A 13,547-nucleotide genomic window follows, 5' to 3' on the forward strand; every position below is an offset into this window, starting at 1 on the left:
CATTTACATTAGGGATTTTGCTAGCATATTGAACAATTTTCTTTAAATTGATGTTGTTAAAATGAATATTTGCTCACTTTTAAAGCTTTTTAGTTATTTAGAATTCTTTTGTATGTAAAAGTAAACTATTAAATTCTCATATTTGTAATAATCTTTTTTGGTAGCTAATATCAAGAAAAGGTTTAAGTCGATCTCTATTTTCTGCAACTAAAAAATGGTTTAGTGGCAGTAAAGTTCCAGAAAAAAGCATTAACGAGCTGAAAAATACATCTGGATTGCTGTGAGTAAAATATTATTGTTTTTGTTTTTCCTGTGTTTAACTCTGACTGGTGTTTGACTTTGTGATGTCCGGCAAAAAATGATTATGTTTTTAGATTTTTAGTTTCATATTGGTTAAAACTGAAGTAGATAAGAACAGTGATTATAAGTTAATTATAGTAAAAAGTTTTTTTAAACCATTAGGTAGATATCTAAAAATAAATAAGAACTGGGAAGGTCCCTTACTTTGGGGTTCTTTCCCTATTTGTAAAAAGATGGAGTTAGATTAATCCATTAATAACTCATCTAAATTAAAATATAGTCTAGTGATTCGGAGTCATGGCATACATTTAGACAGTTTTCATTAATATAAAATCTTATTTTAAGGGAAAATAAAATTCATTTTGGGTTTTTATGTTTTTCTTGGTTATATATAAAGTTAGTCACCTAGAATTAACCATTTGCTTCATAATTTGACTATGGAGAAAATGCTTGCCTGCTGTTGAGAAGTTCTCAGTATAGGGCTATAAATTATATAAATATAATTGTTTCCAAATATCTCTGGGAAATGACAGTCTCTCGTTGGAGATAGAATTCTTATAAGACCAGATTCGTTTTCCTAATGTTTTAGACAGTTGAACAGCTTGTTAGACATTTTATAATATTTAATGGTTTAGGGGTCATAAATTACAAATTACTTTTTAAATTTATTTTATATTTACAGGTATCCACCAGAAGCACCAGAGCTTCAAATCCGAAAAATGGCTGACTTATGCTTTTTGGTGCAGCATTATGATTTGGCTTATAGCTGCTATCATACTGCAAAGAAAGATTTTCTTAATGATCAAGCAATGCTTTATGCAGCTGGTGCCTTGGTTGGTATTCTATAATATTATAATTTCTTACTTCTGTTACCATAAATGATTTAGAAATTTCTGTTTATGAAATGGTAAGCAAAATACCTAGGAATGAAGTTGTACTCAAAGAGGATATAATGCTTTATAGGTTTTGAATTAGTTTATGCTGAATTGATGGATTTTCCTCAAACTAGTATATTTAAGTATATCATATATGAGAGTTGATGTCTTAGCTTTGGCTAGTACATTCTAATTTTTGTGTATGCAAAATTTAATTTGAATTTCAGTTATTGAGTGTAACTTTTTTTTTAGCAGATGCTTTTAGACCTATTGAAAAATCTTTTAAAATTGCTTACATGCTTTTTTTTTTGACGTATGACTATATATATCAGTTAAGAACATGTACTTTGGTGTGAGACAGACTGTCATCTGAGGCAAATATTGAACATCCCTAAGCCTCAGTTTTTTTGCCTGTTAAATGTTAGATAAGGTATAAGGCATGTGCTGTGTCTAGCGCACTGCTTTGTATATAAAGAGCTGTAAGCATCAACTATGTTAATTTTTATAATTGATATGTAAACCTTGGTGTGGCAGTATTTTTTTTTTTTTTTTAGAGAGTGAAAATGAGTGGGGGGGAGGGGTAGAGGGAAGAGGGGGAAAGAGAATCTTAAGCAGGTTCCATGCCCAGCAGGGAGCCCGATGTGGGGCACCATCTCATGACCCTGAGATCATGACCTGAGCCGATATCAAGAGTTAGATGCTTAACCGACTGAGTCACCCAGGTGCCCCCAGAAAGAATTTTCTATACTTGTTTGCCTTGTAACATATTTTTAAAAAGTTGTCATACATAAATGCATAATCTGCTTTCTGTGTGTAGAAAAGAGTAAAATTAACACTGTTCCTTTCTACATAATCACTTTAAAAATATATAAGCTTGTAAACAAAAGTGTGAAGAACAAAAATGTATAAGAATAAATATTTCATTGGAAATTATCATGTAGACACTCGTTTAATAATTGCCATTTATTTTGCATTTGTTTTAATATGTATGTATAAAACTAAAATACGTAACTTAATGTAAAGCTAAAATAGCAAAATTACATTTTTCTTTTTATTTCTGTAATATTTTTAATGAAACACGTCTGCTAACTTTTGAAAACCTTGTTCAGGAACTGAAATCTTTATGAGTTGAAGTGCTTAAAAACTTAAATGATTTGTCCTTGGCTAGACATTCTGTAATCTCATCTAAAATAATGACTGTATGAATATGAAATCATAAATACTTAATGTTATTTCATAAATACTTTACAACATAGGTATGAATTTATAACATGTACATTATATAACTGCTAATTGAATATTTGTATATAGGTAGAATTTTATAAAGGTAGGGCAAAAGATTTCTGTGGTTTTATGGTATGTAAGCTTTTTCATTTTTATCTACAATCTGTTAAATACCATATTTAAATCATTTAGGTAGAGGTATTAGTAGCAACTATATGAGAGAAAATAGTTTCGCCCTGGAAAATAAAGTCATATCTCCTATAACATAATATATGAATACCTGAAAATTCTTGTAGTCTATAAAAACTGCCCTAAAAATAACAGGCTTTGGAGAAAAATAGGGTTGGGACCTGTATATGTATCTTTGAAACCAGACTATAAACAAAAACATAAAATGTGTTTGTTCCTTGCGAGGTGATCTATGTAATGTAGTGAGGCTACTGCAGCATGGCTAGAAGTTACCTCAGGGAATAAAAAACATACACAAAACCAACATGTAAATACTAGCTGGAAGTAGAGGTGGAGGAGAGTAGCTCCTAACCAGTGGACATGCCATAAAGTAGAACATGGAGGGAAGTGCAGCTGCCTTGAGCCAAGAACTGTGCAAGTACACTGGGCGTGTACTTCTCTGGAGAGAGGATCTGTGTGCACCGAAGTGTAGGTGGTCATTTTCTGTTTTCTTAAAATACAGATGAAAAGAGCTCCTGCCTGTGCAACAGCTGAGGTCAGGGCTTATTCCTTTCCTGCCAAAGGTTATAATTTTATATTTGCTATTTTTGATCCCCTTGTCTAAGAAAAATTGTTTATAAATGAACACAAATTTTATTTGTACTGCTACCACTTTCCTATTTACCATTCACGTATTAGCTAATTGATAAGGTCAAAATGTATCATAGTAGAACAGACCATACTGCCTGCCTTTTTAGCTAAAAATTGAAGATATTTAGTTATGGTAACTTTAAGTTAAATATCATAGCAAAACTAGTAATAGGAACTTTTTTTTTTAAGATTTTATTTATTTATTTGACAGAGAGAGACAGCGAGAGAAGGAACACAAGCGGGGGAGTGGGAGAGGGAGAAACAGGCTTCCCGCAGAGCAGGGAGCCTGATGCGGGGCTCGATCCCAGGACCCCGGGATCACAACCTGAGCTGAAGGCAGACGCTTAACGACTGAGCCACCCAGGCGCCCCTAGGACTTTTTTTTTTTAAGAGGGGGAGCGTGCATGCATGTGCAAGTGAAGGGGGGGAAGAGGAGAGGGAGACGGAGAGAGAGCATCTTTTTTTTTTTTTTTTTTTTTTAAAGATTTTATTTATTTATTTGAGAGAGAGAATGAGACAGAGAGAGCATGAGAGGGTCAGAGGGGGAAGCAGACTCCCTGCCGAGCAGGGAGCCTGATGTGGGACTCGATCCCAGGACTCCAGGATCATGACCTGAGCTGAAGGCAGTCGCTTAACCAACTGAGCCACCCAGGCGCCCCGGAGAGAGAGCATCTTAAATAGACTCCACGCTGAGCACAGAGCTTGATCTCACAACCCTGAGATCATGACCTGAGCCAAAATCAAGAGTTAGACACTTAACCGACTGAACCACCCAGGTGCCCCAGTAATAGGAATTCTTAAGGAAATATTGGTTTGTTTTTTTTTTTGTAGTTTAATCTGTCATAACTACCTTAACTAACTGAAGGCTAAGTAGATCACTCCTTCTTGATGAAAATCTTTGTAAAAAGTATTAATCCACATCAAAGACTATGAGACATGATTTAATGGATTATTGAACATCACATGGTAACTTCGGGTGATCATTTTGAATGTTCTCACCAGATCTGTAGAAATTATGTGTTTTGTTTGATGTATATTGATTTAATATTTCTTGCAGAATTAAGTTAGAACATAACTTAGAATTTGGGGGCATATTTTTTTCTTCTACGATTTTTTCTTAGTACCCTTTTATTAATGTATTGATATATAATATATATAATTTGTGTATAGTAAATATGTGTTTCTGTACAATATAGCATTCTACCATATATTCAATACGTATTTGCTTTTTTGTATAATAGAAGCATATGTATATTCATTATGTATATTAGTTAAATTATAAAGTAGCTAAAACACGCTTCAGAGCTGTAGTATATTTTGTCACATGGATATAATATATTTTCATTCAGCTTATTCATTAAATTTTGGAACAAATACTACTGGACACCAAGGATGGAAATGCATTCTGAAACAGATACAGTTTATATTATCATGGAACCTATAGTCTGTCGGGTTAAAGGTTTTAATCATTCTCCCAATTTTTAGATAATTATTTGGTTTTTTCTATTTAAAAAAATGTTGCAGAGAAATACATTTATTCATTCTAAAAGTGGATTGGCATTAATGGTTTTTCCCCCCAATTTCTGAAAGTTTCATTTATTTCTAGTTAAATTTTTATTGAAACTTAGTCTATAAGAGGACATAGTAGTGTAACGAAGGCCAAAACCCCTTAATTTAGTCTTCATTCCTAGTCTAAATTCCTTAGCACCATTGTGTATTATTTGCGTTATTAACTAAAAGCATAGACGTCAACAACAGAATGGCTTTTAAAAGTGAAATAAAAAGTCCTAGAAAATTGACGGTAATATAGATCTAAGAAATGGTCTTTTGTGCCTTTTGTATGGTATAGGATATAGAGTGTGTAAGTAGCTAAAATATATATGGTGCAAGTTGTGAGCTCTGCTATCATGCTAGTAATTAGAAAGAGATGTACTTTACCTTATCTCTCTCTATATGGTCCTATCATCAGTCTGTTTACTCATTGAGGGATAAGGAAGAACAGGGAGGAGGTGGTAGCGGAATCTTAAACTAGGTACACCTGGTAGTTGTATATACTATAACTCAATGTGTTTATCAGGTCTTCTTGAAAAATCTTATTTAAATACTGAATGACAGACTTTGGTATTTGACTAGAGAATTTAAAAACTAAAAGCATATAAATATATTTTTCAAGTCTGCATTAATCCATGAAATTTATACATGTGCATACATAAAAAGCTCCAGCAAACTTCAGTCCAATTTGTAGGCTTCCAAATGCTTAATAATAAGTATATTTCTCCTTTTGAAGTAGTATAAATAATGTCTTTTTCTTTAGGAAATGGCAGCAGTGTCCGCTTTTCTTCAGCCAGGAGCACCTAGGCCATACCCTGCGCATTACATGGATACAGCAATCCAGACATATAGGGATATCTGCAAGTAGGTGACTAGAATGTTTATGTTCTATCCATTTAGAGGTAAATTTAACACTTATATTGTTATTAGGTATAAATGGTTCTTTGTTTTTCATGCTTTAAATTTAAACAAGCTCCCGAATCAAGTTAATATACTCAGAGACAAGATGAGGTGATTTTTTAAAACTAGTGTTTTATTATGTCCTTTCTCTTCCTATTTTGTTTGGATTTGTGGTTAGGAATTTGTTATATGTAATGTTGAGGTTATATGTTACAGTGAGGGTGATTTTATTGTGGGGACATTTCTAACCTGAACTACTCTTAAGCCAGGGGTTAGCCATTTTGAACTTTTCTTGTTAAATAGGCAGAACACAAAGAGTTAAATAATAGTCCAGGGAAGAAAATGAGAAGTGTTTTGTACACATAATGAGCTCTGTCAGAACTCCATAGGAGTTAGAACTTGCCACCTGTGAGGAGACTAAACTGATCCAGAAAGTGGTCAGAGAGGTTTCATAGGATTTTTGAGGAATGGATCTGAAAGAAAGGTGGTTGGGATTTGACAGCCATGAAGACATTTCAGGAATTGTGATTGGCAGAACACAATGGATGCGTCATCACTGGTGAAAGGGAATAGGGTCCTGGCTAGGTTAGAGGATGTATATGAAAAGGTGTTTTGAAAGGTATTGGTGTGGGGAGCCTTCATTCTCATTTATCATTGTTATTGTTAAGCTGTAGTTAAAATTTATGTAGTTGCAAATGGAGAGTTCTTGAATATTCTGTAGAGGCTTGACATAATAAAAGTTATTTTTCAGAAAGATTGATCTGACTGTTCTATGTAGAATGGATGGGTTGGAAGACAGATATAGAGGTAATTCCGTCTCTTATAATATTATTTAAGGAGTAGTGATAGTAGTAAAGCAGTGCATTTACAACACAGCACTAATAATCATTAGCATTTTTTTGTGTGCCCGGCATTTGCCACTATGCCAAAATAATTTACACACTCATTGAATCTTCATAACAAATCTATGAAATGGTGGGTACTATTACTATCTTCATTTACAGATGAGAAGAATGAAACTTAAAGAGTTTAACTTGCCTTAGGGCCACAGCTAATAAGTGGTGGAGCCAGTTTTGGATCCCACCTCTTAAACTTTACAATCTATTCTAGAATGTATTTAGAGATTCTGGCAGCAGATACAGCCCTCTGTGAGAACACATAGTTACTGTGATGTAACAAGGTATTACTGTAGTGCTAATTATATTTTTCTTGTTTTTTTTTCTTTAGGAATATGGTATTGGCTGAGAGATGTGTATTGCTTAGTGCTGAAATCTTAAAAAGCCAAAGCAAATATTCAGAGGCTGCAGCCCTTCTAATACGGTTGACTAGTGAGGTACTGAAAATGTGTAGTATTTATTTACTTCAGTAACGTTTCATAAATTTTAAAAAATGTTTCTTTTTTTTGAGAGGGTGTGCAAAACATGAAAGTAGAGGGAAATTTCTTTTTGAGAGTTTACAATATGGCTACTTATTTGTGAATTAATTTTAAATGTATTTTTAAAATATTTTATGAATTTATTTTATTTCTATATTTTAAGTCTACATTATTATTAACTACCAACATGTATTGTACATCTTTTATGAATTAGATTTTGACTTATGCATAGCAATATTGATTTATTCAGGTTCTTTTTTTGTTTTTAAATTTTTTATTTTGAGTATAGTTGACATACAATGTTACATTAGTTTCAAACGTACAACATAGTGATTCAACTTCTCTATACTTTAGGTTCTGCTCACTATAGGTGTAGTTACTATCTGTCACATACAACAGTATTACAGTATCATTGAGTATATTCCTTATGCTGCCTTTTATTCCTGTGATTTATTCATTCCATAACTGGAAACCTGTATCTCCCACTCCCCTTCACTTGTTTTGCCCATTTCCTTATTCCCTTCCCTCTGGCAACCTTCAGTTTGTTCTCTGTATTTATAGGTCTGATTCTGCTTTTTTTTAATTCATTTGTTTTTAAGTTTCCACATACGAATGAAGTCATATGGTCTTTGTCTTTCTCAGTCTGATTTGTTTCACTTAGTATAATACCCTCTAGGACCATCTATATGTTGTTGCAAATGGCAAGAGTTCATTCTTTTTTACGGCTGTGAATGTTATATTGTATATATATAAACCACATCTTTCTTATCCATTTGTCTATCAGTGGACACTTGGGTTGCTTCCATATTTTGGCTATTGTAAATAATGCTGCGATAAACATAAGGGTCCATACAGTTCTTTGAATCAGTGGTTTCATTTTCTTTGGGTAAAAACCCACTAGTGGAGTTATTGGATCATATGATATTTACTATTTTTAGTTTTTTAGAGGAACTTCCATACTGTTTTCCACAGTGGCCATAACAGTTTGCATTCCCAGCAGGGCATGAGGGTTCCTTTCTCTCCACATCCTCGCCAATATTTGTTATTTCTTTTCTTTTTTCTTTTAGCCATTCTGACAGGTGTAAGGTGATATCTCATTGTGGTTTTGATTTGCATTTCCCTGATGATGAGTAATGTTGAGCGTCTTTTCATGAGTTTGTTGGCCATCTGTATGTCTTCTTTGGAAAGATGTCTATTCAGGTCCTCTTCCCACTTTTTAATGGGATTGTTTATGTTTTGGTGTTGAGTTGTTAAGTTCTTTATATATTTTGGATATTAATCCCTTATTGAGTATATCATTTGCAAGTATCTTCTCCCAATCAGTAGGTTGCCTTTTTTGTTTTGATGGTTTCTTTTCACTATGCAAAAGCTTTTTATTTTGATGTAGTCCCAATAGTTTATTTTTGCTTTTGTTTCCCTTGCCTTAGGAGAAATATCTAGAAAAATGTTGCTACGGTCAATGTCAGAGAAATTACTGCATTATCTTCTAGGATTTTTATGACATCAGGTCTCACATTTAGGTCTTTAATCTATCTTGAGCTTATTTTTGTGTATGGTGTAAGAAAGTGATCCAGTTTCATTCTTTTCCATATAGTTGTCCAGTTTTCCCAGCACCATTTATTGAAGAGATTTTCCCCTGTTGTATTTTCTTGCCTCCTTTGTCATAGATGGATTGATCATATAAGGATGAATTTATTTTTGGACTGTCTACTCTGTTCCATTGGTCAAAGTGATTCATTTTTATGCCAGTACCAGGCTGTTTTGATTTTTAGAGCTTTGTAGTGTGTCTTATAATCTGGAATTCTGATATCTCTAGCTTTGTTCTTTTTTCTCAAGGTTGCTTTGGGGTCTTTTGTGGTTCCATACAAATTTTAGTATTAATTTGTCCTATTTCTGTGAAAAATGCAGTTGGTATTTTGGTGGGGATTGTATTGAATCTGTAGATTGCTTTGGAAGTATGGTAATTTTAATAATAGTAATTCTTCCAGTACATGATCATGGAATATCTTTCCATTTATTTGTGTCATCTTCAATTTCTTTTTTTTTCAATCTTTTTTTTATTATTATGTTAAATACCATACATTACATCATTAGTTTTTGATGTAGTGTTCCATGATTCATTGTTTGTGTATAACACCCAGTACTCCATGCAGAACGTGCCTTCTTTAATACCCATCACCAGGCTAACCCATCCCCCACCCCCTTCCCCTCTAGAACCCTCAGTTTGTTTCTCAGAGCCCATAGTCTATCATGGTTGGTCTCCCCCTCCGATATCCCCCCCTTCATTCTTCCCCTCCTGCTATCTTCTTCTTTTTCTTCTTTTTTTAACATATAATGTGTTATTTGTTTCAGACCTACAGGTCTGTGATTCAACAGTCTTACACAATTCACAGCGCTTACCATAGCACCCAATGTCTATCACCCAGCCTCCCACCCCCCACCACTCCAGCAACCATCAGTTTGTTTCCTGAGATTAAGAATTCCTCATATCAGTGAGGTTGTATGATACATGTCTTTCTCTGATTGACTTATTTCGCTCAGCATAATACCCTCCAGTTCCATCCACGTCGTTGCAAATGGCAAGATTTCATTCCTTTTGATGGCTGCATAATATTCCATTGTATATATATGTATGTATGTGTGTGTATATACACACACACACCACATCTTCTTTATCCATTCATCTGTCGATGGACATCTTGGCTCTTTCCACAGTTTGGCTATTGTGGACATTGCTGCTATAAACATCAGGGTGCGCATACGTACCCCTTCGGATCACTACATTTGTATCTTTGGGGTACATACCCAGTAGTGCAATTGCTGGATCGTATAGTAGCTCTATTTTCAACTTTTTGAGGAAGCTCCATACTGTTTTCCAGAGTGGCTGCACCAGCTTGCATTCCCACCAACAGTGTAGGAGGGTTCCCCTTTCTCTGCATCCTCTCCAACATCTGTCGTTTCCTGACTTGTTAATTTTAGCCATTCTGACTGGTGTGAGGTAGTATCTCATTGAGGTTTTGATTTGGATTTCCCTGATGCTGAGCGATGTTGAGCACTTTTTCATGTGTGTGTTGGTCATTTGGATGTCTTCTTTGGAAAAATGTCTGTTCATGTCTTCTGCCCATTTCTTGATTGGATCATTTGTTCTTTGGGTGTTGAGTTTAAGAAGTTCTTTATAGATTTTGGATACTAGCCCTTTATCTGATATGTCATTTGCAAATATCTTCTCCCATTCTGTCAGTTGTCTTTTGGTTTTGTTGACTGTTTCTTTTGCTGTGCAAAAGCTTTTTATCTTGATGAAGTCCCAATAGTTCATTTTTGCCCTTGCTTCCCTTGCCTTTGGCGATGTTTCTAGGAAGAAGTGGCTGTGGCTGAGGTCGAAGAGGTTGCTGCCTGTGTTCTCCTTTAGGATTTTGATGGACTCCTGTCTCACATTTATGTCTTTCAACCATTTGGAGTCTATTTTTGTGTGTGGCGTAAGGAAATGGTCCAGTTTCATTCTTCTGCATGTGGCTGTCCAATTTTCCCAACACCATTTGTTGAAGAGACTGTCTTTTTTCCATCGGACATTCTTTCCTGCTTTGTCGAAGACCATAGAGTTGAGGGTCCATTTCTGGGCTCTCTATTCTGTTCCATTGATCTATGTGTCTGTTTTTGTGCCAGTACCATACTGTCTTGATGATTACAGCTTTGTAATAGAGCTGGAAGTCCGGAATTGTGATGCCGCCAGCTTTGCTTTTCTTTTTCAACATTCCTCTGGCTATTTGGGGTCTTTTCTGGTTCCATACAAATTTTAGGATTATTTGTTCCATTTCTTTGAAAAAAGTGGATGGTATTTTGATGGGGATTGCATTGAATGTGTAGATTGCTCTAGGTAGCATTGACATCTTCACAATATTTGTTCTTCCAATCCATGAGCATGGAACGTTTTTCCATTTCTTTGTGTCTTCCTCAATTTCTTTCATGAGTATTTTATAGTTTTCTGAGTACAGATCCTTTGCCTCTTTGGTTAGATTTATTCCTAGGTATCTTATGGTTTTGGGTGCAGTTGTAAATGGGATTGACTCCTTAATTTCTCTTTCTTCTGTCTTGTTGGTGTACAGGAATGCCACTGATTTCTGTGCATTGATTTTATATCCTGCCACTTTACTGAATTCCTGTATGAGTTCTAGCAGTTTTCGGGTGGAGTCTTTGGGGTTTTCCACATAAAGTATCATATCATCTGCAAAGAGTGAGAGTTTGACTTCTTCCTTGCCAATTTGGATGCCTTTTATTTCTTTTTGTTGTCTGATTGCTGTGGCTAGGATCATCTTCAATTTCTTTTATCAGCGTTTTATAGTTTTCAGAGTACAGCTCTGTCACCTCCTTGGTTAAGTTTATTCCTAGGTATTTTATTCTTTTTGGTGCAGTTGTAAATGGAATTACTTTCTTACGCATAACAATATTTAAAGCAACATGCATGCGCATCATTCTAATATAAAATTGATACTTAAAATGAGTAATTACTGAGGAATTTTTAATCTTAGTTTCACTAGTATGAACTTGTAAAAACATTGTCTTAAGCATTCAGAATAATCTATATTATGAATATTTCAGAAGAGGAGAAAGCAATCCATTTATATAGTTGCTATTGAAAGTTTAAAGTAGGTATTATTTTTATTATTTTGCATCACTAATAGGTATGTAATGTATTACCTTTCTACCCCATCTCCAAACTGGCCAACAGTATTTGCATATTTGCCTTAATCTCAAAGAATAAACATCTAATGTCAGCATGCCAGGCATCTGCTGCAGGTGGCTTAAGGTCAGATGTTTCTGACCATGTAAGTTCAAAGGTCTGTAGTTAAGGGGAAGGGTTGTATGCTAGGGCTCAATTTCAAAGCTACTTTTACAGCATCTGACTTACTCTCTTCCTACTTTGAATCTGATTGGTAATAAAAGCATCAATAGATAAAATTTGATAGGTAATACATTAATATTAAACAAGGGTAAAAGAGTGTGTTTTTTAAAGATTTATTTATTTTAGCGAGAGAGCCACGGGGGAGGGGCAGAGAGTGAGGGAGGGAGAGAATCTCAAGCAGACTCTCCACTGAGCATGGAGCCTGACATGGGGCCTGATCTCACAACCCTAAGATCATGACCTGAGCTGAAATCAAAAGTCAGACCCTTAACTGACTGAGCCACCCAGGTGCCCCAAAGACTGTGTGTAGATGGAAAGTTCCAGAAGAGCCACCGGCGCTGCCACCTCCTCTTCCTCCTCCTCCTCCTCCTCCATCATCATCATCTTCTTTTCCTCCTCCTCCTTTTTAAAATTTAAATTCAAGTTAACATATAATGTAGTGTTGGTTTCAGGAGTAGAATTTAGAGATTCATTACTTACATACAACACCCAGTGCTCATCCCAACAAGTGCCCTCCTTAATGCCCATCACCCATTTAGCCCATCCCCCCACCCACCGCCCCTCCAGCAACCCTCAGTTTGTTCTGTGTAGTTGAGTCTCTTACGGTTTGCCTCCCTCTCTGTTTTTATCTTATTTTTTCTTCCCTTCCCCTGTGTTCATATGTTTTGTTTCTTAAGTTTCACATATGAGTGAAATCATATATTTGTCTTTCTCTGACTGACTTATTTCGTTTAGCATAACACACTCTAGTTTCATCCATGTTTCTGCAAATGGCAAGATTTCATTCTTTTTGATGGCTGAGTAATATTCCATTGTGTGTGTGTGTGTGTGTGTGTGTGTGTGTGTGTGTGTGTGTACACAGCAGATATTATTAAGTTGCATTGACTCCAGGCTTGTAAAGAATGGTAATGATTTTTTTTTTATATGTATGGCTAAAGACAGATTTTTTAGATGAATGCTCAAGAACAAAAGAACGAAATCAAACACTTCCTTTGTTTGCCTTTTAAATGTTACTACACCCTATGGTTTTAATCCTTGGATCACTATACTTTTTACTGTACACATTTTTTGGGTGATCAGTTCTTAGTGATGATTTTCACTCTTAAATCTGACTGACTTCTCTTTGAGCTTTAGATTTGTAATGCCAGCTGCCTTTTAGACTTACCTACTTGGGTGCTTCCAAAGCAACTTAACAACATATCTATACTAAAGTCATAAACTTGCTTACCTTATTGCTCATGATTTAAAATTACGTTATAACCAGCTAGTTCCTCATCTACTCAAGGCAGAAATGGGATGTTACAGGAAACTGCCTGTAGTCTCCTATCCTATCAGTAATCCATTTTTTTAATTTCTTTTTTTTTTTTTAAGATTTTATTTATTTATTTGACAGAGAGAGACACAGCGAGAGAGGGAACACAAGCAGGGGGAGTGGGAGAGGGAGAAGCAGGCTTCCCGCAGAGCGGGGAGCCCGATGCGGGGCTTGATCCCAGGACCCTGGGATCATGACCCGAGCCGAAGGCAGACACTTAATGACTGAGCCACCCAGGCGCCCCTTTTTTTAAATTTCTTAAACATAATTTACTTCCCTCCCCCCCTTTAA

General features: G+C 35.3%; 1 protein-coding gene across 3 annotated transcripts in view; it reads left to right on the forward strand.

The window, feature by feature from the left end:
- TRAPPC8 (trafficking protein particle complex 8) overlaps positions 1-13,547 on the forward strand; it is an 83,366-nt gene that overhangs the window by 21,084 nt on the left and 48,735 nt on the right. For all 3 annotated transcript variants that reach the window (XM_032421184.1, XM_032421185.1, XM_032421186.1), the window contains exons 8-11: positions 165-280; positions 983-1,133; positions 5,533-5,633; positions 6,897-7,002. In XM_032421184.1, coding sequence (XP_032277075.1) covers positions 165-280; positions 983-1,133; positions 5,533-5,633; positions 6,897-7,002 — 474 coding nt within the window. The remainder of the gene's footprint in view (positions 1-164; positions 281-982; positions 1,134-5,532; positions 5,634-6,896; positions 7,003-13,547) is intronic.

The sequence above is a fragment of the Phoca vitulina genome, unplaced genomic scaffold (assembly GCF_004348235.1).
Source record: "Phoca vitulina isolate PV1807 unplaced genomic scaffold, GSC_HSeal_1.0 scaffold24, whole genome shotgun sequence".
Taxonomy (NCBI): Eukaryota; Metazoa; Chordata; class Mammalia; order Carnivora; family Phocidae; genus Phoca; species Phoca vitulina.